The sequence below is a fragment of the Aristolochia californica genome, unplaced genomic scaffold (assembly GCF_029961685.1).
Source record: "Aristolochia californica isolate CCGP_79_NKW_82.1479 unplaced genomic scaffold, dmAriCali1.0.hap1 SCAF_1, whole genome shotgun sequence".
Classification (NCBI taxonomy): Eukaryota; Viridiplantae; Streptophyta; class Magnoliopsida; order Piperales; family Aristolochiaceae; genus Aristolochia; species Aristolochia californica.
The window spans coordinates 56,947,081-56,974,314 of record NW_027181770.1 but is presented as its reverse complement, the minus strand read 5'-3'; the positions used below and the strand labels follow the sequence as shown (position 1 = coordinate 56,974,314).

Here is a 27,234-nt window from a genome sequence, read left to right as displayed (position 1 = left end):
CTCTTTGTTTTTTTGGTGTACATACATATAGATTTATGCAGTCATAAGAGAATAGAGCTGTAGTAGTATCACTATCCAGCAAAAACAATGCTTTATATCATCAGTCAAATTGAACTCCACAAAACACTGCTGCTGGCCACTCTTTCCTCAACCCTTGAATAAAATGTCTTATCTGAAGTCTCAATCCAGCTATAAGCAGGGTCTTTCCTTATTCCTCTCGATTTCAACAATTCTCTCACACTATTTGCCTCATCCCATTTTCCTGCTTCTGCATACATATTTGAAAGCAGTATATAGTAACCACAATGCTCAGGCTTTAACTCAAACAAATGTTCTGCGGCCCATCTCCCCATCTCTAGATTCTCATGCATTTTGGAAGCTCCAAGCAACGCACCCCAAACATTAGCATCAGGTTTAATGGGTAAACCTCTAATAAAATCCGCTGCCTCCTCCATAAGACCAGCACGGCCTAGAAGATCAACCATACATGCAAAGTGCATTTGTGAAGGTTCAATGTTTTGACAAATCATTTGACCATAATATCTTTTTCCCCTTTCAATCATCCCACCATGGCTACAAGCTGACAAAGCAGCTAAATAAGAAACATGATCATAATCCATTCCTTCAACTTTCATCTTATCAAAAAGATTTACTGCAGTTTCCAGTTCACCCTGCATTCCATAACCCAAAATCATAGTATTCCAAGAAGCTACATCTCTGTTCATCATCCTATCAAATATTAGTTTGCCATTTTCAATCTGTCCACATTTAATGTACATATCCAAGACTGAGTTGGCAACAAAAAGATGACAATGGAATGCTTTCCTAATTAGATATGCATGAATCTCCTTCCCTTGCTTGATTGCATTCAAATTTGCACAAGCTGATAGAATGCCCATGAACGAAACAACATCATATTTAAGACCTGCTAATTCCATCTGATGAAACAAACACAAAGACTCATAGCAATGCTCACTCTGTGAGTAACAAACAACAAGAATATTGTAAGACACTTCATCTCTTGCTGAATTTTCAAAGACATTCCTAGCAAGATTCAAATGTCCACATTTTGCATACATGTCTGTCAATGCATTTGAAACGAATATATCAGAACTGCAACCCAGACGAATTGACCTTCCATGAATTTCTTTACCTTTACTTAGGGCAGCTACCCTCCCACAAGCCGGAAGCACGTTGGTAAATGTAACAGCGTTTGGGCACTCTCCATGTTCCTGCATCTCAAAAATAAGTTTTATTGCTTCTAATTCCAATCCATTCTGAGCCAAGTTAGCAATCATAGCATTCCATGAAACAACATTTTTCCTTTCCATCTCATAAAATACGTTGGAAGCATCTTTTGTACACCCTGATTTAGCATACATATCCATCAAAGAGTTTGCAACAAAAATATCAAACTCTGTACCTCTCCTTAAGCTATAACCGTGTATTTCCTTCGCCTTGTCAAAAAGTTCTAACTCAACCAGTGATGAAAGGACACTCGCAAAGGTGATAGAATTAGGCTTTACTTCAGCAGCTAACATAGCTCTGAACATACGTACAGCATCTTCAGACTTACCCATGTGTGCAAAAACACCAATTATTGTGTTCCATGATACAACATTTTTTAAGAGCATTTCTTCAAAAACCAGCTTTGAGTTCTCTAAATTTCCACATTTTGCATATACATCAACAAATGCATTACAAACAGTCAACTCTGAATCCAAACCAGCTTTCACCACATACCCATGAATTTGCCTTGTAGACTTCTCATCTTCAAGCCCTGCACAAGCCGGCAAAACACTTACTATACTGACCAAATTAGGTCTCAGTATGCACTCCAAGTTTAGCTCCAGAAATCTATCAATTGCTTCAAGAAAGAATCCATTAGTTGAAAAAACAGTAATAACTGAATTCCAAGTGATAATATCTCTGTCAAGCATTTCATCAAAGACTTTCTTAGCGTCATTTAAGTTTTTTACAGCTCCATAAAATGATAACAGGGTGTTACCCACAAATACATCTCTGCCAAAACCCAATTTTGTAATTGTCCCATGGATCTCCATCCCTTTTTGAGTCACTGATGCATCTGCACAGGCTTTGAGAATAAAGGGGAAAGTATGATCATCAGGACGAATAAACGCAGCCTTGGCAATTTGGTTGTAAATTGAGAGAGCCTCATGGTGAGCTTCACAAATGGTGAGGGCCCGAATGAGAGTATTGTAGAGAAAAGTGGAGGGATGGTGGATGTTATCAAAGAGGAGACGAGCAGAGGAGATGTCACCGAAGGAGGCATAAGATAACACGAGATTGGCACAAGTAGGACCATCGCGAGGGAACAAGGAGAAAATGGTGGCTATGGCATGCAATTGTTTGGCTTCACAAAGGGACTTGACACTGATGGAGGCACCCAGTATACAGGAGCGGATGTATGATAAAGATAAAGACTTCAGTGCAATGGCATGAGGCCACCTTGCCTCAGTTAATGTTGAGAAGAAGCTGGATTTTGATGGGAGACGAATGGCATGATAAAAGAACATGTGGGAGCTGAATTGCTTCCCTAGGGTGACTGTTGGCATTTGAACTGTGAAGCCATTTCAACAGAGTTTTGGTCCCGGTGCGGTTCATAGTCCATAAGGCCCTGTTTGGTTTAAGAGAACGTCAGAGAAAACAAAGGAAAAGGTACCAGAAGAGAAAAAAAAAGTGAAAAAAGAGAAATAAGGTTTTCCCTTGTTTGGCAATGACAAAATCTTGGGAAATATAGTTTCTTTTGTTTGAATAACAGACAGAGGAAAAGAAGATATGAAATGTAAAAATATTTCAAACAGTTGATAAACAGAATTAAAAACATAAAGATGAGAATTCATGAAACTAGTAATCACCCACTGGTAGCATCTCTCTCTGTGATATTCTCACAGATGAGAACCTTTATTCTATCTCTTGTGCACAACGATAGCATGACAAACTTCTGACCAACTATTTGAGTATATCATTTAATTAACTGATTACAGTACACCTTCATCAAGAACAAAAAGAAACAGACCATTAAATACAAAAAGAAACAATCATTGTTAGCAATAATACAGGCAGCCTCATCTCTTATGCTGGCCCAATGGGAATTTTCAACTCTACAACTGAGCTCTCCTTAAAGGCCTTATCATTTTCCGCAATCACCTCTCTGACCCTCTTCTTATTGAAAGTGATTCAAAAGTTGTGATTGACTGGTGCTCCTCAACCAAGGATCCACCCTGGCACCACTGGACGGTGTTCCAAGACATTTCCTATATTGTGTTTCTCTACTCACTTGTAATTAATCTCATGTCCCCATATCAGTAAACTCCTTTGCTGACTTGCTTGTTAAACAGGGAGTCTCCCTCCAATCCCTTATTATATCGGGAAAGCTCCCCTGATTTTGATTGTATTGTTCTAGTTCTTCTTAATAATACTTAAATCGTTCTCCAATAAAATAAAAAAATTCATATAGGCCGCCTTGGTCATTGCACCACTATACAAATTAACCAACTCTGGCACAAATAAGTAGATAAGCCTGTCACCCATACCCTCTATCAGTAATTCAAGTGACAGGAAATGAAGGGACATCTGGAATAACAGAGTCTTATACAAGGATTACCAATGAAAATGCTATGGACTGTCTTATCTATGTTCCTCACCCATTTTCATTTCAAACTTGAATGTCTGTCAGAGGTGTAAAAGATCTTTCTCTGACTATTCCTTCTATGCTGATCATAAGAGACTTGTGGTGAAAAGGAAACCAGGGATGATGGATAACTGAAACTTCTCTCTTAATTAAAGTCTGAGGGAAGTGTTGAAAACAAATATAGCCACAGCATAAGGTTGAAAACTCAAGGACCAATAACACCTATAAAATTGGCTAGATAACCAGCTTTACTACATAAATCAAAAGATATCACCATCTTAAGAGTCATCTCAAACTCTATTGGCATCAATGTACATAATCCCCCTCAGTTCTGCTTCATCAACCACTTCTAAGGAGTTAAATTAAATATCAAATATCTAAAATCCACTTAAGATGGCAGCGATCCATATTCTAATAAGATGAAAGCTACATTTGTGTACAATGCAGTCAGGTGGTTGTGGTTGAAGTTAGAAGCTTTGTGTCAAATAGTCAATGGAGAAAAAGAAAAACCAAGAAGAAAGTGATAATATAAGAAAAGTGACAAAGAAAAATTAATAGATACATAAAAAAAATATAAAAAAGAACATCTGAATTGTAATAAACAAAAGGTAAAAGCTAAAACTTCTGAGTACCAGAGGCTTGTTCGAAATTTGATTCTTTTGAGTGGTGACTTTAGAATTCCAAGTGTCCACAACTTCTCGCAGCCAATGGAGGGTAGAGAATTGTGTCACCATAGCCAGGAAGCTCATTGGAGGATGGCAACCCAAAACTCTTGACTCCGTCACTGATGTCATCTAAGATTTCATGAAAGGTTGTACAGGCAGTTAGAATAGAAACTGAAAAGTAGACGAGATGTACGAAAGGAGAGGGATAACTTTTGTTGTAAGCTAACAAAGAGCACTGGCAAGTTTTGAGTAGAGTAAGCCAGACCATATTTTTGCTCTGTTGTCTTTAATTTTCTTTCTCTAGTAACATTCAATCTTTTGGAGGGAATTTTTTTTAAATAAAGAAAATAAATTATGTCCATTATTCCATTATCATCTCTCTTGAATTTTCTCCAACAAGTAGCAACCATACAAAAAAATTAACATTTTTTTCTTTGCTTTTTTTCCTACTTTAATATCTCTCAAACCAAACAAAGCCTTGTTAAATTCCAATTTCTCTCAGGGATGTAGCAAGAAGGTGGTGATGCACACCCATGAAATAGTGCAAGGATCACATCCTGCCCCAACTTTAACTCCTCGGCATCCAAACTTAAGAATGTGCACAGTTGTAGAAAGAGGAAGACATCTGCCTTCTTCAGTACGCGAGGACAAAGATGTATGTAGCCGGAGGATGATAAGCACAGGAGAGGGGATTGCTGTAGATTCCAACTTATATCATCACATGAAATCTACATGTTTTCTGATGTGGCAGTGGATCCATGTAAGAAGGGGCAGACTGGTGGCCACTATAGAGTTTTACTTGGGTTCGGATATGCTGAAACAGCAAAAGAATATGCCTCTGAAACCACCAATCACAGAGACAGGTGGAGAATCATGTCACTCATACCCCTGCAAAAAAGAGAGAAAGTGATGGAAACCATCTCAGCCTCTCTGTCTCTGCTGGTCGTCTGTCTTTGTCCCTTCTTCTGATTGTCCTTCTTATAAATTAAATGCTATACAAAAAAAAAAAAAAAAAGCAACCAGGAGAAAACCTCATTCTGCTGCCCTCGCCCTTTCTTTCTCCTATATTTTTCATCGTGCCATGCCACCACTCACAGATCAAAGACACCTTGTTAGTGGGGAAAATTCCACATGGGATAATATCAAGAAAAGTCGTATGGTTATTAGTTGGAAAAAGACCAAACTTTAGCTGTCATGGCGATAAATCTAGACCAACTTTAACATTATAGTGCACTAGTGGTAAGTACAGCATAGTAGTGGCAATGCAAGTGAAGCCTGCTCAAGAATCAATGAGTGTGATGGAGTGATACTTTGGGATTGATTTAAAAATACAGACTCCAACACTAACACTATTATATAGTACTTACCAACACTACCATTAGTATCAGCAACAATGGCTCTGACCTGGAGAAAGAGAAGAAGATGGAAAAGGAAAAGGGGAGGAAGAAGGAGAAGATGAGGAAGAAGAAGAAGAGGAGGAAGAACAAATAGAAGAAGAAAGATAAGTGTTGCTATCTCAATTTCTTCTTTTCTGTTATATTGCTCTCTGCTTCATGTTAGTGTTTCCTATTTTCCATGCACCCTTAAAAGAAAATATGAAATAAACACAAGATCAGCAAATAAACAAAAATAAACATGAACTGGACATATGAAAGCCATGGGGAACAGGAAATATTAACATGAAGCAAACAGTAGTATAACAGAAGAGAAGAAATGGAGAAAACACTATTTGTCTTTCCTCTTTTTGTTTTCCCACTTTTTTCTTCCTCTTCTTCTTCTCCTTCTTCCTTCCCTTTTTCTTCTCCATCTCCTTATCTTTCTCAATGTCAAAGTCATTGTCACTCTGATACAAAAGTATAGTATACTAGTGGTAGCATTGGTAAGTACAATATGCCAGTGGGAAAGTTGGATAACTTGTTTCCAAATTAGGCACAAAATAACCTTCTGGTACACTTATAGATACTTGAGTAGGTTTCACCAACACTACAATAGTACTAGTATACTAATGGTAGCTCGGTAAGTGCAGTATTGTTGAAGTTCAGAAAAAAAAATATAATTCATTAACTGTGTGCAAATTGAGTACAATGGGTCTCTATTTATGATAGAGGAAATACATGAATCAGAGTAAAATTAAACTAAAGGTGTCTCAATTACACCCAAAGTCTAACTTCTAAAGATAAATCTTAGAATAATTAAAAACTGTAACATAAATAGAAGATAAAATAACTAAAACTCCTTTAAACTGAAATATTTTTATGAAACTTCCTCTCATGAGATTTCTGTAAGATTCCGCTATATGAATTGTTCCACTATGAGATTTCTTCCTATAAGAGTTACGTAAGACTCTTCCATAATTATTGTTTAATTCTCCCCCTTAAGCTGGAGTTGCTAACTTCAGCTTATAAAGAAAAAAAAATTGGTCTTCAATCTTCATTGGCTAAAAAAAAAAAATTCATAAATGCAAACTCATCATCTTCCATTCTCCCCTTTTCAATCTTCATTGGCTAAAAAAAAAAACTCTTCATAAATGCAAACCCATCATCTACTATTGGATATTCTGGTCACATAAAAAATTACCACAACATGTGACATAAAATACCTTTTTTTATACGTTTTCTTCTACTTCTCCCCCTCAAACTAAGGATAAAAAGGATATAAAGACTCAGATTGGTCTTCAATCTTCATTGACTAAAAAAATTCTTCATAGATGCAAACCCATCATCTTCTATTGGATATCCTGGTCACATAAAAAATTACCACGACAGAGAATAAAATACCTCTTTCTTAGAATTTTTCTTCTACTTATCCCCCTCAAACTAGGGATAAAAAGGATATAAAGACCCAGTTTGGACAAAACAAATATAGGAGACATCACTCCTAGCCAAACAACAAGACTCCTCCATACACAAGTCAAAATGGTCCCAAGTCTGAAAAAAGTCAGCTCAATTTCTAAGGCTTAAAACAGGGCCCAATTTTAGGGCCTGAAAAGTGACTATTCTTTTTTTAAGGGTAGCTCAAACAAAAATCACCTTTTGGATGAAAAAAAAAAAAAAGACTTGACTCAAGCTGGATGTTGGGCGCACTCTTTGTTCTTTATAGGTGGTGGGTCTATAGGATTTGCTCTAAAGTGATGAAAAATAAGATAAATTAAAGAAATATTAGAGGAATACAAGAATAGAGTGATCGGACAAAATTTTATTAAAAATGCCAACTTATGGACAGAATTAGACCAGATCGGACCAAACCAAAATTTTCAGCGTATGAACCAATCTGGTTGGATTGGTTGATCCGGGTCAAGTCATGACTGCAGGTTATCTTCCCGCGGACTGTTTTCTGTTTGCACATGGTAGCAACAAAATAAGTATTTGAATAGGAGTCCATGTTATCTCAGAAGAGCCCTACTGTAACTCAAAAAATTCTACTTTGATTCAAGGAGGAATTCAAATAGGAGAAGGAGAAAACCGCCATCTTCACTGGCTTCATGCTCAAAACAGAAAATTGCCATCTCGGCAGCAAGCCTAACAATACCATGAAAACCCTACAGGTGATGATGGCATTCTTATTATGTCGTCATCCCTAGTTTCGTCTTCCTGGTTTTCTAAGGCAAAATGAAACGTCGAAGTTTCGAGGTCTAGATCGTCGTATGGAATGGGACAAAAGATAATATACGTGGCCTTCCCTCTCAGTAGTTAGAGGAAACTACTCAATTATTTCTCTCTTCCTTCTGAGTGTTGAAAACTGGTCTCCTTGACCTCTTCCTCATCGAAATTTTTTGACAAAGAAACATCAGCACCACAAGACCGGCAATAGTGTGGAAGACGATGTAGTTGGTGTGCACTACTGATTTGAGTTCAAAGTGGGACTCATTTTGGCTACAGGTGTGGAGACGTAAAGTAGAATGGAAATATGAACTGAAATGGAATACCTGCTTCTCCGTTTTCTCCTTGGGTCTAGCATGATCCGTAGAAGATAAAGAAGAAAAAGAGGCGTAGAGAGAATAAAACTCTTGTCTGAGCTGAAACCGCGGCCTCAATGTGAAGTGAATAATTAATGAATCCACCGTGGCAGAGATCGCTTATAGTCTAGACAAGAAAGGTTCTCGAAGCAACAGTGATTGTTAGAGCCCTACTTCAAGAGCTTTCTCCATGGAGGTTTCCAGAGTCTTGATTGCTGCTGGTGACCATGTCAATTGCACAACAAGCAAATACCAAGTTGTCGAGCTTGTTGGAGGCGAAGGTGCTTTGATGGGAGGGGAGGCGAGTAGTAGGACAGGACACCTATTTACTCTTGTAGCAACAAGATTCTATTAGGACTCCTTCATCAATTTATCTTTTCTAGCGACCAAACTTAGGCTCTAGAATGAGCATCCCCTGGTGCCAAACACTTTAATCTGTCTATTCGTCTTCGACTCTGTTGGAGGAAAACTAACTAGCCGAAGGCGAAGGAGACATGGTCTGCTTCCTCTCATAAGAAGTAGCTACATCAGACTATAGTCTTTTGGAATTTATCAGCCATTAAAACATGCATCCAGTAGAAGGGATCTGCTCCTATTGTTGAATGAATGCCACAGACTGCAAACAAAGAAGATAAAAGCAAAATCCAGACAATATGGATAACCTTCTCTCTAAAGGGAACTCAAGGCAATCCCTTGGACGCATGCAACTCCTTTGAAGACAGTAGCCGATGCATGGATTCATATGTATTCATCGCAGATGTCCCTCATGGTAGTAGCAACGATGGGAACAGAGAAATTCAGCATCCTTTGAGAATTAAAAACGCCATGGAGGAAGCCTCAGAGTCTAAATAGCTAGCGCAATTGCTGAGGATGAGCAGAACACTTGTTGCTGCGAATAAGCAAGTCAGAGAGTTGTGGTCAAGAAGCTTTAACATGGTTGAATCTACAATGACTACCATACGAACACTCTCCCTTCTAAAAGAATGTGACCTTTCCGATCATGCAAAAATTCAAAGTGCTCCCCTTTCAGACATGCTCCATGTGCAAAGAACTTGTAGAGAACTTCTTTTTGGCATTGCAAACAGTGAGTGCAAGGGAAGTGGCTGCTTCAAAAAATCAAAGTTTGCAAGCTTCAACCTAAAACTAGTTGGGATGCTTGAGGAGAAGCAAGGAATTAAAATATAGAGTATAGGAAGAAAAATAAAGACCCAAAAATTCAACACTATGATTGACACAACACATCAAAACTGATAACTTAAGGAAAAAAATAGACACTAAAAAAAAGAGATTAATGATTTATGGGAAGGAAAAACATTCTCTTTGTGGGCTGATCAAGTCAACTCACAGAATTTGCTCTAATACCATGTTGAATTTCTGGAGAAGAGAAATAATTCATTGATTGGGTGTAAATTGAGTATAATGGGCCTCTATTTATAATAGAAGAAGTACATAGAATCAAAGCAAAATTAAACTATCAATATCCCAGTTACAACCAAAGTCTTAACTCCTAAAGATAATTCCTAAAATAATTAAACGACTGTAATATAAATAGAAGAGTAAGATAACTAGAACTCTTCTAAATTGAAACACTTCTATGAAACTTCTTCCCATTAGACTTCTATAATATTCCGTTATATTAAATGTTCCACTATGATATTTCTTCCTGTGAGAACCATGTAAGACTCTTCCATAATTCCTCTTCAACAAGTATGCAAGTGGGAATGTTGGAAACTATGTTTCCAAATCAGTCACAAAATAACATTCTAGCACACTTATAGAGTCTTGAGTAGGCTTCACCAACACTACCACTAGTATACAGCACTACTTGTTGTCAAACAGCCTCTCAAAGTAATTCAGCACATGTTACAAACTTTACGAGTTAACTTTGCTTTCCACTATCACTAGTAGTCCCCCATCTCTAGTCTAACATAGTTTCATACTGCTGCCATAAAGTGTTTGGTCTCCTACAGCTGCCCTTTAAAATGGATGGTATCCTAGCACTGCCTTAAAAAAGAATCCTAGTCGCCCTTAAAAGTGGGCAGTTTATTACTGCTGTTCTTCAGGAGGTTTTCTATCATCGTCCTAGAGTGATTGGTTTTCCGATACCATAAGGTGGTTTTATTTCTGCTACAAATGAAGGTGTGGGCTATAACTGACCCAATTTGGGTTGTCTATGATTGAACTATAGTGTTTGAAGTTGCTCCCACAGAGTCTGATTCAAGTTCTTTTTATTTTGATTGGTTCAATTTTTTTCTATTTTCTTTACTATGTCTACCTAGTGTAAGCTCTATGTTGAATTTATGGAAAAGTGAAATACTTCATTGACATATTATAATTAGAGTACATGAACCTCTATTTATAATAGAGGAAGGTAGTAGAGTCCAATTACAATAAAACTACCTTTGTCCCAATTACACCCAAACTCTAACACTTAAAAGATAAGTCCTAACATAATTAAATAACTCAATATAGATAAAAGACAAACATAAATCAAACTAGAACTCTTCTAGGACGTGACCATAAGATAAAGATGTTTTTGTGAGTCCTTCTTGATCTTCCAACTTATTTGGCAAGGATGCCAACTTGTGGTAATCATGGTGGATCCTACTTCTTATGTGTTTGGGCCCATCTTGTGGGCCTTCCTTGGTCGTGTGGCCCATCTTATATTACTCTTACATATGTTGGCCTTCCTTGATTATGTGGCCTTGGGCCTATCTTCCAACACTCTATAATGTTTTTTTATCCAAGCTAGATTACCATGTCATGGCTCCCCAACTTGAGGGGGAGAAGTACAATATACAAGTGATGTTGGTGAAGCGAACTCAAGAATCTATTAATGTGGCGGAGTGTTACTTTGATGATTGATTGGTGTCACTTTTTTCTAATGTCGTTTAAATGTCGAAGCTTTTGTTACCACATTCATGCAAGTTAGGGGGGTGAATCTGCCTTTCCAAAAACAACAATGATTAGTGACCATTGTGGGACAAGTTGAAGATGACAAGTGACTCAAATTTTGTGAGATATGTTCATCTAGTAAGTAACAAGCTGAAGCTATACGCTCAATTTCTCCCAACTTTGGCTAGTCATTTTGGAAGGTAACGTCCCAAAATTATTGAAATATAGTTGATAGACAAGGTTGGAATATGGACAGCCCAACCTCTATCTGTTTAACCTTAGAAATTTTCTGATTTTTGAGTTTAGAGGGAAGAATTTGAATTTTTAGAGCATTGTTTTGCAACTAGCAGTAACTATCGCAAGCGAATAAACCACTAAGAAATTATTCTCAACAAAACAATGACGAATAAAGTTGCTTCAACAACCAAAAACAAAATTTGTATTAATTTTCAAAGCTGATTGAAAGTTACAACATATCTCCATATTTACAAACACTAAAACCACCATGACCTTGCCAAATAATCTACAACACCATAATAGAAATTTCCAAGTATTAAACCTCCCAATTACAATTCAATTGTGATTTAAAAGTTGACAACCACCAGCTAGGAAAAATTCCAACAACTATCTTAGATGGAAACTTCTAATAATAGACTTACTATCAAAAGACTTTCTTAAAGAAAACTCTCCTAATTGGGATTGTAGACAAACTAGGAAACTAATAAAGTGAAAACTTTTCCCTAGGTAGAGAGTACTGAAATAGTGTATTTTCCCAAAATATCGGCTACATTTCCACCTTCTTCTTTCCTTTTCTTGTTCCTTCTTTTATACATCTTGAATTTTTTGCTCAAAAAATTTTAAAAATTCTTCAATTGTTTTGGAAGATTTTCTTCTTCCATATAGAGCCCATGTACTACATCCAGATGGACTTAAGACCCAACTTTAACATAGTATCAAAACATGACGCCAGCCTTGTTGGACCTAATTTAGTTTGTACCCAACTTGTATTATTCACGACTCAAGCCTGTTGTCCATTTGAGTTCACCCAGATGTGAGGGGAATTTTTAGTGGGAACAATCCCACATGGGTTAGTATAAGGAAAAGTAGTATGGTTATTGGTTGTAAAAAGACCTAAACTCAACAAGTCATTTTGAGATAGACCTGGATCCAACAACAACACTCCTCAACAAACATATAAAGGTATGAATTGGTTTGAATCAGCAAAAAGGAGCTTCAAAGATAGATTCAGTCGCCAAATTTTCCTCTTAGTTCTTAAACAAGTTCCTTCTTATAACCATCACAACTATATGAACATCAAACCTATGCGAGGTTCTTTCTATCTGAGATTCTTGCATAAGTTGGTTTTAGAATTAACCAACAAACTACTTCTGGGGACAGCACCTAAGGTGTTATTTCCATTTCCTATAAGAGATCAAGTCTACAAGAAACTCTACACATCTTGTACATTACATACATTTAGAAAGAGAAAAAAGATTCATCTACTGTTGGAGGATCAGAAAATTATGGAGGCCTGCATGGACATTATTTATAACAAAAGATTAAACTAGTTGAAGATAATTTGCAAGAGATTTGACTTGTGTTTTATTGTGGGGGATTGGAGAAGGGCATCTTGATTTACCACCTATGAGAAAGTCAAATGAAAAAGGAAAGGAAATTTCAAGAAAGAAGTCCATAGTGTTCAAACGTGGAATAGGATTCTTTTTCTTTTCAGATGTTGATTACACATACACACTACACCCTTTTCCTTCAGTGAAACTTGAACGTAAGACCTCACATTAGGAACCCCTCCACATAGCCATTGAGCTAAAGGCTCAATTCACACTAATATTAGTACCATTGAACTGACAACAACAAAGAAGAAGCCAATCATGTTGAACTGTAGAATGCAGTTAGTGCTAAAATCAACAATAGAATTGTGAATTGGTAAACTGTGCTGCAAGAATAATTTTAGCCATATTTGAGTGATTGAGTGGTGAAGCCATGTATTTTACACTCAGAGAGGAGAGAGGGGGGGGGGACAGTGGAAGTTCCACAAAAGGAAAAGAATCCAGAAAAATATGGGAAAAGTTAAACAAAATAAAATTTATCCACAATATTTATGGAAATTTCAGTGCCTTTTGTGCTTTTAGAAAGAACTAGTTTTACCTAGCTTCTACGAAATTCTTGAACCTAGAGGAGAAGGCAAGAATAACACAAAATGGTCACTGAATGAAAAACTTAACAAAGGTATTCCCAACTTCTATGTCACTGCACATGCAAAAGGTGACATCAATCAGCTAGCAACTAGCATATGAGGTTGCGGATTTCACTGCAAACCATCCAACAGATTCCTGAAATCTGGGCTTTCATAGTCTTTCCTTCAACCTATTGAACTAAAGAAAATATTAGGACAATCAATTATGAATCAAACATATTACGACTTACTCATGTAAATGGTATATTAGATAGACAATGGACTCACTCATGTAACTGGTTGTATTAGATAGACAACACCATACTTCTCAACCACTTCACAAATCCAGTCTGGCATCCATCGACATTTTTTCGAGCAATCTCATCCAATAGGCCATTCTAAACATCTTCGCGGTTTATCTAGAAAATGATAAGTCTCTTCAAGACAAAACAGTCAAAAGTGAAAGCGCATAAAAAATAATACAAGATTCGGAATAACTACAAAACGTAAATCCCAAGTGAAAGAACAAAGTAAATATCCTAAAAACAGAGATAACAAACTAGTTCTTCAACCAAATTAGTGTTTGACTGTGACAAAGCCTTTCCCAATAGAAGCTCAGAACCATAAAATGGGAGAAAAACTAGCCACTGAACTCCCAGAGGCTGATTCACAACATGCAAGACCCATTAGAAATCCAGAAGAAGAACTCCCCAAACTTCTCATTCAAGCGAGACCCACCGAAAGAATGATTTAATGGAAAAAGACTTACACTTGAAATTCCTTCCTGCTGATTGAAATCAGTAAGCGCCTATAGAAGTCCACCAAGGAGCCCCAGGGTGACAGCAAGGCATAACGAAGAAGTTGGAGAAAGAAGGGAAAAAAGAGAAGATGAATAACATACAGTTGGAGTGAGAGCTGCTGACAGGCTGAAGGGAGAAAGTCAAGAGCCTGCAACGGAGGCCGCAGTTATCCGTCTCCGTCTCAGTCTCTGTCTCTGAGTGAAGTTCACCGGATTGTCTCCTTATTTATTAAATTCAGTTGAATTTTAATGGAAATATTCATATATTTTTTTATTAATAAAATAATTTATTTATTATTTGTATGACTTTTAATTTTATATTAAATTACTAATTTAAGGTTGATAATTAAGATATCGAAAAATAAGAATTTGATAAGTATCTAGAGTAAATATTTTTTTAATTATTCTATTTTTTATAATTAATTAACTAATATAAGAAAAAATTTTACATTGTACTATCTATTTAACACACTAACACAAATAAGTAATCCACTTTCACTAGGTAATTCATTTTCACTTTCACCTTCCGCTAACTATTTTTTAAAATAATAATGATCAAATTTTTATTTTTATTTATTTTATTTTCCATGGAGTTCCAAACAGACCCGTAAGGATAGAGGGATGAGTAACCCTACTTAAAGGTGGAGATCATTTTAAAACACGGTCAGTTGGGTAGAGGCGAGTCTTACTTTAAAAACTCCTCATAAAATGATTTAGGTTATATAGGTATATATTTGATAAATCTATAGAGACCTTATTATGCCATATTTTATAAAACAAAATTAATATTAAGAGCAAGAGGGGTAGACACCCTAGGTTTTGTTGGCAAGGGACATAGATAGGGTTAGGAGAAAGGTTTAGAGGGCAGCTATAGAGTTGAAATATCAACTCCATTGTGGGTTTTTGTAGGTACCAATGAATTTCTTGTAATGCATTATAGTTGGTGTCTCATAGTACTAATTGACCATTTGAGCTTCATGAATCACAACACTTGGAAGAGACAATATGAGAAGGAGCCATCAAGAGAACAACTTACAACCTACCTATTAGCACAATCAAGAAATTAAAGTGGGAAAACTGACAACAACAAAAATCCCAAAATGTCGAATATAAAAAATAAAGGATGATCATGCCAACATTCAAAGATAAAAGCAATTGAAGGCAAGGGTAAGTGTGGGAGGTGGGAGGCAAGGGTAGGGGTGAGATGGGATGGCATGTCTTTTCTTCCTATGAGGTCAAGAGGAGGGAGGACCCTATTCTATTGCATCTCTTCTTGTTGCTAAGGAAGTGAGAGCACCATGGGGTGGGGGGAGGCTTCCTGGTCTCCTGGGCTAATTATTTTTCTCAAGAGCATGAAGAGGCCTTTATAGATTTCCAAATTTATTAGAAAGAGCACTAACTAGCCCCTTATGACTGAGAAGACAAAAGGAATTGTTCGAAAAGTTTTGTTTTTTGTATTTAAATTCTTTGGCCTATAAGAATCCTAAGAATGACGCCCAATGGTGAAAGCAAAAAGAAGATAGAAAGTGATTCCTGCGGAAGCATGAATGAAAGTTGACGACAAAGTAGATGGAACGCTGTTAAATTGGAGCCCATTTTCTATAAATTCCATTTCCTTCGTTTATTATAATAATCTTCGAAGTCTGTTCTTTCATTTGAGTTCTCTAACAAAATGAATAAAAAAAAAAAAATTACAGTAGTCTGGCACCAACCAGAGAAAAGGAGGATGAATTGGATAGTATTTTTTCAATTAAGATACTCAATATTTGCACGAGATTCTCAAAGGTGGAATGCACATCAGGATGAATCAGATGATGCATAACCAAAGTGGTTGCTGACTTTTGGGATTCTGTACAGTGAACTCCAGCAAAAAAGAGAAAAGAGAAGATTGAAGAACGACGACTTCAAGAAACGCAACTTCATCCACTTCATCAAGTTCTTCGAAATCTGCAGAATTCTGTAATTTATGTAAATCCTTCCCCATAATTACAACCAATAGTCTTTTGTTTCCTCCCCAAAACGAACAAAAACATATATCACTATATTCATAACAGGGAAAGAACTTCATCGTATGCAAGTCCATCCTCATAGCAGAACGCTACGAGGAATGCCCTCTCTCTCACCAGGACCTGTCCATGTTCAGAACCGCACAAGTCCAAATGATTTTATTGTTGTAAATCAGAATGTTCCCAAATAATTCCGGATTGTTCAGAAGCAGCTTTCATGGCTGAATAATTATCAGTACCATACAACAGACATCAACGATGACCTTAGCCACAACGAAGGGAGATCTGTTAGCGAGTCAATAATACAGGGTGATGCAAGTGTTCATGGCTTAGCATCAACAATTTACTAATGAGAAGAGGTTTCAAGTCCAACCTCCATTGTTAGCAGACTCGAATCAAGTTTAGTCCGGAAAGTCCGTTGAATGAAAAATGTTAACATGAGTAAGTTAATGGTTCCGTTTGTATCTAAGTACAGAAAATCAGTGATTAGTCTCTTCTTCAGCTTGTCAGTGTTATAATTCGCAACCCCAAAAAAGTGAATTGTCAGTGTTTAATATAATGGCGATACTGCCTGCACCGATAGTCGACACCCCGTTTTGTCTTTGTACGCCTTGTCTCTCCCATAGCTTCTTGCCGACTCCATTAATGGATATATATATATATATATATATATATAGGACGAACAAAGAAAGTTGCCGACAGGGTGATAGGCGCGAATAGACGTGGAAGGTAGAACGAGCCAGAGCGGGTGCCAACTGAATCACATATCGTATCCTTTTTTTCCCAGAAAAATAAATAAGTAAGCGTAAGAGCTCAAGGAATATTAATGGCTGCCTGGTTCAATCTTGTCCACCCTTTTTTCGAGTCAGTCTTACATGTAAACCTTATCCACTTGTGCGGAAAAATAAATAAGTAACCGTAAGAGCTCAAGGAAAATAAATGGCTGCCTGGTTCAATCTTGTCCACCCATTTTTCGAGTCAGTCTTACATGTAAACCTTATCCACTTATGCCTTTCACAATGCGCGTGATTCCTGATTTCTCTGCTCACAAAATCGAAGTCAAACTTGGGCCCTGTTTTTCTGCAAAATCCCCTCCCGTCTGGGAAGCAGGAGGGTGGAAAGAGAGAGGGCGAGAGAGGAAAAGAGGAAGAGACTGATATATCAGGGATTTGTTTCATTTTCTTAATCATGCTGGGTTGATAAGAATGGAGGTTAGATATGTCAAACTGATGAGGCCCGTTTTCACGTGGTCCTCCGCGACGAATAAGGAGCCAAGTATCATCTTCTAGAAACCTTGTTTCCATGTCTTCTTCTAGATAATCAGGTTTCGCTTTCATTTCCGACTCAGCAGAAGCTTCAAACGTTTGTAACCACAAGAACTCCATACTTTCACACAACCAATCCCAGCGGCAGTGGCCAGGAAAGCGGCCAGGACCACTGTTTGGTGCGTGGAAACCTTGAGAATACGATTGCCAGCGCCCAGCTGTTGGCGACACCCTTTGTTCAGCTCTGGACTCTTCACGGTCTAAAATAAAACAAGTTCCAGAAGAATCCAGGGATGCGAGACAATCGAGGAAACTTGACTCTTCCCTAACCACTCTTTGTTTTTACAAACCGCACTCTTGATATTATTTGATGAGAGTCATGCAGGTGTGGTCAAGCGACTTGATTAAAAACAATGATGGATTCTCCTATTTGGTCTTCGCCATGGATTCTCGAAGAGATCGTTGATTGAAACTCAACCGAAAAGAAGAAAAAAATCTAACTGTTCTAAATCAATGGGTCTAAAATTAGATTATACAGATTTCAGACTGAGACGGCGTTTTAATTTATTTTTAAATGATGGAGACTCGAGCTTTCTACAGTTCCCTTCCTTCCAATTCCAGGAAAAAAAGATCGGACACTACGTATGGGCCATCCCTCGAGGACCACGGTCCCAGCTCAACGTCCGTTGTCACAGTCTCCCCTACCCCCTGTTGGGGTTCCTTCCAGTTACAGCCGGGTCCAGCAGAGCAGATGGGGAAGTTCGATTGAGTTGGCATCCCTATCTACGTTTTTTTTCTTTCTTGTTTATTTGTTCCTATCCCTATTTTTCCTTCTCCATATATACTTACCTTCCAGACTTTACCCCTGAGAAGAGCAATTCGAATTGATTACATCTGGGCGAGTTTTCTTTCTGGGTTTGAGGGACGAGCGCCGGAGCTTTGAGAGTGGGAGATTGGATTGACTTGGTATTCGTGAGGACTCGGGCGGGCGGATAACGAGGGAGAGGAGTTTTTGGGTTTTGTTTCAGCTCGGTGTATCTGGATTTTTGTAGGGGTTGGAGTGTGGATGGACTGTGGTGCTTGCTATGGTAGAATCCCCGCTGTTGAAGCTTTGCCCGTTGCGGTGAAGTCCATAAGGGATCGTGCCGGTTTCGCTAAGGTTGGCTTCGTTGGTGGGCTGCCGAAGATCCGTCGTCTCTATTACGGGTTTCAGGTTAGCTTTCGTGCGTCGTGCAAATTGTATTTGCTTTTTTGTTTCTGACGTTGTATGCGTTGATCTGAGAATGGCAATGGGACATGGTCTTTACCGAAGTTCACCGTTTGTGGTTCTAAGTGTTTTGGCGTCTGTGCTTGACGAGATTTGGGTTTTGGGATTTTTTTTCTTTAATCTCTTTATTGCCAATTTCGATTTACGCAAAAAAAGGCCGTTTATTGCCCATCTCCCTATTTACCTTGGAATCAAAAGGTTTCTATTGATTCTTGGGAGAAAACGGTTCTTCTTTTGAAAACATAATTTTTCTTTATTTTACCCGAGGTTTTTTCCCTTGATCTCCTTGTAGTTTTTATAGATTGCTTTCGTTTGTCGGTAGGGCTTCATTCAACTAATATGAGCTAGCCATTTTTATCTGAATTCTATCTAGGGTTGTTTTCGAGCTAAACAGTTTTGCTTCCTTGTGAATACGGGAAAATTAGATCCAAAAACAAGCTACTTTGAAACGTCAGTTGGCTCTCTGCGAGTTCACTAGTGTTGTAATTCGTTTTTAGGCAGTGGGTGACCTAGATAGAGAACCCCTTAATCTTGTTCTCATTTGTTTGTTCATATATATATCTGTGTAGTTTTTTACAACAAATAAATGGCCAAAAATTATACTTGAAACTGACTAACTAGATGTTTTTAATGTGTAAAGATCTCAAATTTTTTATTTCATTTGGCACTGGTGGAAATGATGGATTGATATATTTCATCCTAGTCCTGAACCTCGATCTCTGTATGCAGAGTAACTCCAAGCTTGCCAATCTCAGAAATCCAATCTCTGTTACGGTAGCAAGTGCAGAATTCAGCAAATGTGAATTTAGGAGTGTGCCCACACCACTTGAGCCCAGGTCGTCAGCTGGCAAGTTCTTGAGCAGTATCTTGAAGAATCACAGGCATCTTTTCCCTTTTGCTGTTTCAGAACAACTTGAGGCATTGGCTGCCGATAGAGATGGTGCTGTTGCACGGCTAGAGAATAGCATGGGCTCCACTGAATCATCCCTTCATGGGTTAGTTCTTCTTAACTTTTATCTTGTTATGTGTTCCTTTTCTACAAATGAATATCGTATTTTGTACTTTTTACACTCACATAGCCCCAATTACTCCATGTTCTTTATTTTGGCAACTCCAAGATGATACTTTTATGAGATTGCTGATATGTTAGGTCTGGTTCGTTTGACCTTCTAGAGATGCTTTAGGTGCTCCTTATACCTCTTCTAATGCTGTTGTTGCGTTTCATTCATATTAGGTGGATGTGTTTAGATAGAGAATTTTGGTATGTAGCAGTGCAAGTGTGACATGGAGTACTTTAGCTTTTAGGACTTCTAGTGATCCTTCGAGACGAATGATTTCCTGTATTTTACTAAAGAGATCATAACTCATGCTAGGCTTTTTCGTGCGATCTTCTAAATGTTTGCCACATGCTCACTTCCTGTTTTGGTTTACCTGGGGTTTGCTGGGCAGCATATTTTTGCTGCAACTTCGGTATTCTTGTTGAAATTGATGTCAGAAGCAGGCAAAGGGTAGTATTATGTTTTTTTTTATAAAAAGTGCTATAACATGGAATAAACAGATTACATTATTTTCTAATCTTAGATCTTAATCTATTCAATTTTTATGATACAAAAACTGTTTTCCACAGAAAACAGTTTTGCATCCACAATTGGCTTTTACATTTGCAGTGTCTTGATTATTTATATGGCCTTTACTTTCTTTGACTATTATTGGCTAGATTTCATATGCCTAGATTTCATATCATTGGCTAGATTTCATGTCTAGATTTCATATGCTTTCTTTTGATCTGTGTATTTTTTTAATTTTTTTTTGTATACATAATTTTTCTTCCTATGGACACGAATAAACATTTTGCTGAAGTTTGTTATTGATATGATCTCCAGGAGAATAGCAGAGATGAAAGAGGGTGAGTGTCAAATTGCTATTGAAGAGGTTTTGTACATGTTAATTGTTCACAAGTTCTCTGAAATTGATGTCCCCATGGTTCCAAGATTGTCGTCCTACATTAGCAATGGGAGATTGGAAATCCTGGCTTCCAAAGAAAGGGAGTTGGAATCCATTCATGGCATGGAGGCTGTAGACATGATAAGGGAGCATCTCTCCACTATTGTTGGCTACAGAGGCAAACCTGATATTTCAGACAATTGGACCACAACTCCAGTGCGCCGCCTTCAACTTGGTCGGATCTATGCAGCATCGGTCATGTACGGTTACTTTCTCAAGTCTGCCTCCCTCAGACACCACTTGGATCAGACTGTAACTTGTAATGATCTAGCTCTTGGCTGCATGTTCTGTCTGCCATCTTCTAATCAAAGGACCGACTGGTGGGACGATGTTTTCCATGATCAAGCCAACACGGTATCTGCCTCGCATCATGGGTCAAGGCGAAGAAACACGGAGACCCTGCGTGAGTATGTAACACAATTTGATTCCAGGACCTTACAGAGATGTGCCAAACTGAAAACAAAGGAGGTGATGAATCTAATAGAGAGACACACATGGGCGCTGTTTGGGGATGAAAAGGGCAGGGATGGGAGTGACGATGAGATGGTGGATGCTACAATTTCCAGCTTGAGGAGATTGGTGCTGGAGGCAGTGGCCTTTGGATCATTTCTGTGGGATGTGGAAGCGTATGTGGATTCCTTCTACAGACTGACGGAGAACTGAGATGTATTATTGTAAGTGTGAATTATGGAAAGCAATGGTGGCAGTTGAACTCTTGTATTTGGAAGGAGTTCTAGAATTGGTCCTGCTATGTAATACACTACAGTTGATTTTTCGTCGAAAAATATAATGTACAGTTCTTTAGAAACATTTAGAAATCTAGTAGAAATAAGTAATTGGGAGCAGCGTTCCCTACTATCCAACCCTTGGCTTCCAACAGAGGAGGTCGAGGAAAGAGCATGAGAGAGGTTGATGGAAAAGTGGAAGATATTGGAGTCTGGCTCGCCCACGTTGATTGAGTTGGTGACTCACTCTAGAGCTAGAGGTGACTCGAGGTCAGCTAATAATAACTTAAAACTAGACTCTACCTAAGGTGGATGTGACTCAAATCGAACACTAACAACTTGAAACTTTTGCTTCCAATGGGTTCCTTTTCTTTTTGGTTCATTTTACTCCCCTCTTGGCAAATATGCTTCATAGGAAAGTCCAATCTAACTAGGAGAAATAAGTTCATTAAATAGAGTTTAAAATGGAAAATGAAGCGGTGTTTGGAACACAGAAAATGGAGAGAAAAGAAAAAAAAGAAAATAGTTTATTTTTTTCTTGTTTAGATGTCTATGGAAAATGAGAAAGAAAATGGAAGAGAAATATAGTTTTTCTTGTTTGAATAAATATGAAAAATAAAAAAGAAAAGAAAAAGAAAGGAGAGGATTTGGGCCTCCACACCCTTCTCTCCTTTTGCATTTTCTATGATAAGGAGAGTTCTCTAATCAAGCATGTTAAAGGGAGGGAATGAATAACAAGAGAGGTACTCATGCCCTTGTCACTGCTGTCCAAATGGTGGGGAGGGGAGCCCCTCCCTCAATATTAGCAAAAGAGAGGCCTATGATTGCTTACTCAACTGATAGGTTAGATCACTTGGTTCGTTGGTTAAGATTAATAAACTTGGTCGAGCAACCAGGTTTCTCCTTTTTTTTTTTCTCATATATCACAGGTCGATAAATAGAACCCAATTCAACATGCCCACCTAACCTAGCTTTTATCAAAATTTAATGATTTAATTTACTAAAAAAAGATATTATTAGTATATGTTACTTACATTATAGGCGCCACAGGCCAAAGATGCCCAGTGCAACTTTATTTTTTCTAGAGTGGCACAAGCATCTGCTAGCACTCCCAAATGGCCAGAAACTGTGGTTTTGGGCAATGGTTCTAATGTTGCAAACTTGCAATTTCTCACTTGTTTAATGCATCAACGTTATGGGACATTCTCATTGGTTTGACAATCTCTCCTTTTGTTTTTTCAACAAATCTTAAGTGAGCAATAATTGCTTTTATTGCTTGTCGCTTTACTAGAGAAATTCTAAAGTTACCATCTTAGATGCTGCATTGGACCAACCGACCCAAATTTAATTGTTGGCGTGTGGCTGCCATGGTGTTGTCGATGTATGAGAAGGTGGAAATCCAGTGTTGATGGGCTAGATTGGCTGATAGAACCCCAGGTATGAACAAGGTTGAGGACGACCACTGTAAGGTAGGGCACCTGAGTTGGTGGCCATGGTTGGTCGATCACAGTTGTTAGGCGACGGGCACTAGCCCGCATGACCAGACATAGTGATTGAGTTGGCAGAGTTGATGTACACAAAATGGGTAGTGAGTTGGAATAGAGAAATCGTGAGCAAGCAGTCGTTGACTGTAAGGATTTTTTTTCACACGTAGGATTCACATGGACAACGTGTGCATCGCCTGGTTCCTTTCTTTGGCGTAAGTAGGAGCGGAGGCTCGCCAGGATTGTTGGTGTGGGGCATCGAAAGGTCGCGCTGATGGCTCGACTACGGTCATCGATTGTTTTCGGAGGTTCCATGGGAGTTTGGAAGGTACCGTGAAGATCCAAGAGTTGTAGAGAGGGAGATACAGTGAGGGTAGTTGCAGGATGGCGGAAGCCCGTTCCGGTGGATGAGTTGCGGTTGGCGGCGGCGCCTGGAGGCTTTGACGGAGCTCGATGTTTGTGTTGACAAGCATGTAGCACAAGGCGGAATTTCTAGAGAGGAGGTTACAGGGGTGAGGAAAAGGACGAGATTTTTTTTTCGGAGGATGACAAATGCAGTTGCTCTGATACCATATTAGGTATAGAATTGGACCGTTTAAGGGTAGTATTTATACAGTTTACAATATGAAATGATAAGTTGTACATGAATAGATAAATACAACACAGGATAAACTTAATCAAAATCTTTTCCGATAACTAAAGGAGGATTTTATTGATCCTTTATCACCTTTTACATTAAAATCTTCTTAGGTGTGGACTTCGACCATGTTTTATCTATTAGTAACGTGTTAGGTATGATTTAGATGTGGAGTTCAGACTTGTAAGTACTCCAAGTGGAGTAGCATAATTGTTAGAATAGGAGAATAACATTGAAGGAAGAAGAAAAGAGGGATTTTTTTTTTCAATGAGCAATTACTCTCTCTATACTATTCTAGTTTAGAAAACAAAACACTCGTATAAAATTTATAGGTAATGCTTGTTTTTACATGAGACTTCTAAATTGTAGGAGAATCCTAATCCCAACAAATCAGCAATCACGTCTCCTACTACTCATCTTACAATTCCATCTTTTGTCAAAACTTAGCTTATACATTACTCTATCAATATATACTATTTTGTTGCCAATCCTAGATGGACCAAGGAAGATATGTAACCCTTGTCTGGCATAGATTAATTATAAGTCTCCTTTACCAAGATGGGGTTTGTGTTCAGGCTAATCCGTTCCGATCATATAGAAAGAGTGAATTGAGATAAATCTCCCCATATAATTACAAAAGACTGACAAATTTCCTAACCCTCATATTTGATTCCCTCTTGCATTCAGATTAGTTGATCAAACTAGAGTAGCAAATCTGCTGCTCTAACCATAATATGTAGATGCTTGAAACATAGAATTTACAGGATAATAAATGGTTAAAAGATTTGCTTAATGAAAGAGCTAGGCAATGGAGTACGGATGATGCATATTTGTGCAAACTTAAAAGACAACATACACAGTAAATGATCTCCTCAATTGATATCCCTACTTTCATAGAGAATTGACCTCTATTCCTAGGCAAAGGTGGGTGGTTTAACCAATCACCCTTTTTTCTCTTCCTTGTAACTTAGTCTAACTCCATAATGTCATCTTAGTAAAGCTACATAAAAGTTGTTGTTGCTTATCATAGATAGAACCAAGGAAACTAACGAAATGGAGTTGGCAGGACTCAGTTTTCCTTTGCACGCCATCAGAGTAGTTGATCTAGATAGCGAGCAAACTTGCTGTTGTAGCTAGTTATGGTGGAAGATTGAAAAGCACGTCTCGTCCCAATGACAAGGACATGAAAAACCCTGCATCTTCATTACTACTTTGAGCTGCTTTGCACAAGCAAATTGAGATCAACGATTCTGTACTGTTCCCTCTCCATCCAGCATCGATATTTATATATTTTTCTGAGGAGACCAGTTTCAATAGTTTGGGAGGTCTTAGAAATCGTCAAAATACAATATTAAAGTTGGATTATTATAATATTAAGTTACGGATTTCTAACTAATCTATTATAGTTTCAATATCGTTCTGATCTGTTGTCTTCTCTACGATTCCATTTCTTGTACATGGTTTTCCCAGTACTGTGTTTTACTTTTAGCAAAAATTAAACGCTGTCATCTATCTCACTGTTATTAAAGAAAGGAAGACAATGGCAGGACCAGAAGCTTCCTACATAGCGTGTTGACCCTCCATGGACTTTTGCAGAAGACTTGGTTAAACCAATCTGATCTTTAACTGAAGTTCATAATCTGTTAACTTCAGTCGAACAGATCAAAGGTATCGAAACCCAGAACTACGCGGCAGTTGAAGCTCTCTGGGTGTATACAGTAATGGAGTTAATGTATGCCACTCCGCGAGATTAATAAATCTAGTCTTCTTTGAACGATTAATTAATTTTTCTTCTCCAGATTAATGCATGGTTCAGTTAACAGGCGCGGCAGACCAGAGAAAGCTTAAAACAAACCCGTTTACTTTGTATAAACTATATACCCAGAAACCACATTGAACCTTGCACGCTTGAAGATCAGTCCACTTGTTCCAATTACAACCCATCTCCCCTCTTCCAGTTCCGACCTACCCATATCCCCCATTGACCAGAAAATGCTCTCTTTTCTTCTAAATCTTGCTTTCTCTTCTTTAGCTTCGATCGCAAATCTGTTGTCGTTCTTGCTTTTCAGGTGCTCGGCGTTTCTGCTGGTCATAGCTATTCAAGCGCTCAAATTTCCAGGGGAAGCCATCCATGGCATGCTCGACGGTCTCGCCGGGACGGTCAGGTCGGTCATTGACTACTTCATTGAGCTTCTGATTGAGGCAACTATTTCTCTTGTTTCTAGTGGGTTTGATCTTCTTACTGGGACCATTACGGGGTCTATCGGCATGACGAGCTCGGCGGTCGGAGGTCTTGCAGACATGACGAAGACTGCGTTTGAGAATTGCCAGGAGATGTTGCAGGAGATTTTGGAGGGTGCTGCGGATATGATTGGGACGATATTTTCTAACACTTGGGAAAATTGTGTGGATGCTTTAGAATATATTAAGGAGAACGTTTGATCTTCTTGATCGTTTGTAATTTTGTTTTCTAGTTTGTAACAAAAGTGGCAAAATGTAGAAATATTTATACACAGGGTGGAGACTATTATTCAGGTGTTTGATTTTACAAGTAAATTGTTCTTACAGAAAATGGGGTTAACATATGAGTTGGGCAAATTGCAGTAGAGGGTAGGTTTCAGATGCACAAGAATCTGCTATTTCCACAAATCTTGCTGAGGGAAGAAGAAAACTTCTTTTGGAAACTCAAACGAAGCTTCATCTGATTTTTTGTAAAGATAATAGCATTAGAAACTTCTTTTAATTGTAATAACAATTTTTTTTTCTTGAGCTTGCTAAAAGTGTTCTAAAAATATTCTCGCAAATGCACTTATTTACTTAAAACTTTTAGGTGCATGTTGAAACATCTATTCTAGGGATACTAATTATAGTTTTATCTCACTCTGAGTATTCATTTAGGCACTTAATGCTTGATAGTTGATATCATCCCATACGAAGATCACGAATTGAGTGTAAGAGTAATATTTAACTGACTAAGTTGGAAAAGAGAATGAACTCGAAAAAGAGAATAATATTCTCAATTCCAAATGTCAAGATCTTGGTGTCTGCTCCTCAACCTATGTAGAGTTGAGTAATGAGTTTGACAACATTTGTTATAGGGACATTAGAGTTTCGAGAGAAAATGAGTTATTGAAGTCCCAAAAAATAACTGGCTAAAAATTATCCTCTCACAGTGATTCATGCCACTATTGTATATGGACACTTTGGTCACCACGCCTTTGAATTCTCAATAAGCAAATCGAAGTTAAAAGGGGGTAAAGCAAGTTTGGATACCCATGGGTGGAGTAAACTTGACTTCAAATATGAGGGTTGTAGGACCCAAACAAAATTTGGAACCCATGATCACTTGATCTTTGTGATCAGGGAATATGTCTCCAACTCAAGGTATGAAAAGGTATTTTAAAATCTCTTTACTCACTTGAGGTCTTAGACTTGTGAAAATTATGAGAATTGATAACTCAACTTGGGGGACATTAACTAGTCTTGTGTGGCTTAAACCAGTTTTATATAGATTAAATTAAACATGGGAGCATGGAAAATTAGAGCCTTAAACCTATTCCAACAAGGTTGACCCGACCTAGCATATGACGTTGGATTGGCTCCCACAATACCAAAATAATCAACCAAACTTTTGTGCCAACATTCACTGTGGCCTACTATATGATTGCTTTCACTCTAGACTA

At 38.0% G+C, this 27,234-nt stretch overlaps 3 protein-coding genes across 5 annotated transcripts; 1 reads left to right on the top strand and 2 right to left on the bottom strand.

The window, feature by feature from the left end:
* Nucleotides 1–104: 104 nt before the first annotated feature.
* LOC137949125 (pentatricopeptide repeat-containing protein At4g02750-like) lies at nt 105–1,079 on the bottom strand. Its single transcript, XM_068795394.1, has one exon. It carries the CDS (start codon nt 1,077–1,079, stop codon nt 105–107), a length of 975 nt encoding a protein of 324 aa, XP_068651495.1.
* LOC137962652 (pentatricopeptide repeat-containing protein At1g59720, chloroplastic/mitochondrial-like) lies at nt 1,054–14,301 on the bottom strand. 3 transcript variants are annotated; one of them, XM_068809654.1, is made up of 4 exons: nt 14,134–14,301; nt 4,288–4,449; nt 1,744–2,638; nt 1,054–1,232 (listed from the first exon to the last, which is right to left on the bottom strand). In XM_068809654.1, the coding sequence occupies exons 3-4, from the start codon at nt 2,574–2,576 to the stop codon at nt 1,169–1,171; spliced, it is 897 nt and encodes a 298-aa protein (XP_068665755.1). In that variant the 5' UTR covers nt 2,577–2,638; nt 4,288–4,449; nt 14,134–14,301; the 3' UTR covers nt 1,054–1,168. The 3 variants fall into 3 exon arrangements, with proteins under 3 accessions (XP_068665755.1, XP_068665763.1, XP_068665771.1); XM_068809662.1 differs by lacking the exon at nt 14,134–14,301 and adding an exon at nt 13,653–13,761; XM_068809670.1 differs by lacking the exon at nt 4,288–4,449.
* Nucleotides 14,302–18,242: 3,941 nt separating this feature from the next.
* Nucleotides 18,243–21,537, top strand: LOC137962643 (UV-B-induced protein At3g17800, chloroplastic). The gene is made up of 3 exons (XM_068809644.1): nt 18,243–18,647; nt 19,431–19,696; nt 20,585–21,537. The coding sequence occupies exons 1-3, from the start codon at nt 18,501–18,503 to the stop codon at nt 21,366–21,368; spliced, it is 1,197 nt and encodes a 398-aa protein (XP_068665745.1). The 5' UTR covers nt 18,243–18,500; the 3' UTR covers nt 21,369–21,537.
* The last annotated feature ends 5,697 nt before the right edge of the window (nt 21,538–27,234 follow it).

What these genes read in the sequence shown, in the direction of transcription:
- LOC137962643 (XM_068809644.1), top strand. Translation starts at nt 18,501, where the DNA reads ATGGACTGTGGTGCTTGCTATGGTAGAATCCCCGCTGTTGAAGCTTTG. An exon ending in GTCTCTATTACGGGTTTCAG is followed by an intron (nt 18,648 to 19,430) that starts GTTAGCTTTCGT and finishes CTCTGTATGCAG; the next exon opens with AGTAACTCCAAGCTTGCCAA. An exon ending in ACTGAATCATCCCTTCATGG is followed by an intron (nt 19,697 to 20,584) that starts GTTAGTTCTTCT and finishes TATGATCTCCAG; the next exon opens with GAGAATAGCAGAGATGAAAG.
- LOC137949125 (XM_068795394.1), bottom strand. Translation starts at nt 1,079, where the DNA reads ATGTATGCAAAATGTGGACATTTGAATCTTGCTAGGAATGTCTTTGAA.
- LOC137962652 (XM_068809654.1), bottom strand. Translation starts at nt 2,576, where the DNA reads ATGCCAACAGTCACCCTAGGGAAGCAATTCAGCTCCCACATGTTCTTT. An exon ending in TCTACAAGGCAAATTCATGG is followed by an intron (nt 1,233 to 1,743) that starts GTATGTGGTGAA and finishes TTTGAGATGCAG; the next exon opens with GAACATGGAGAGTGCCCAAA.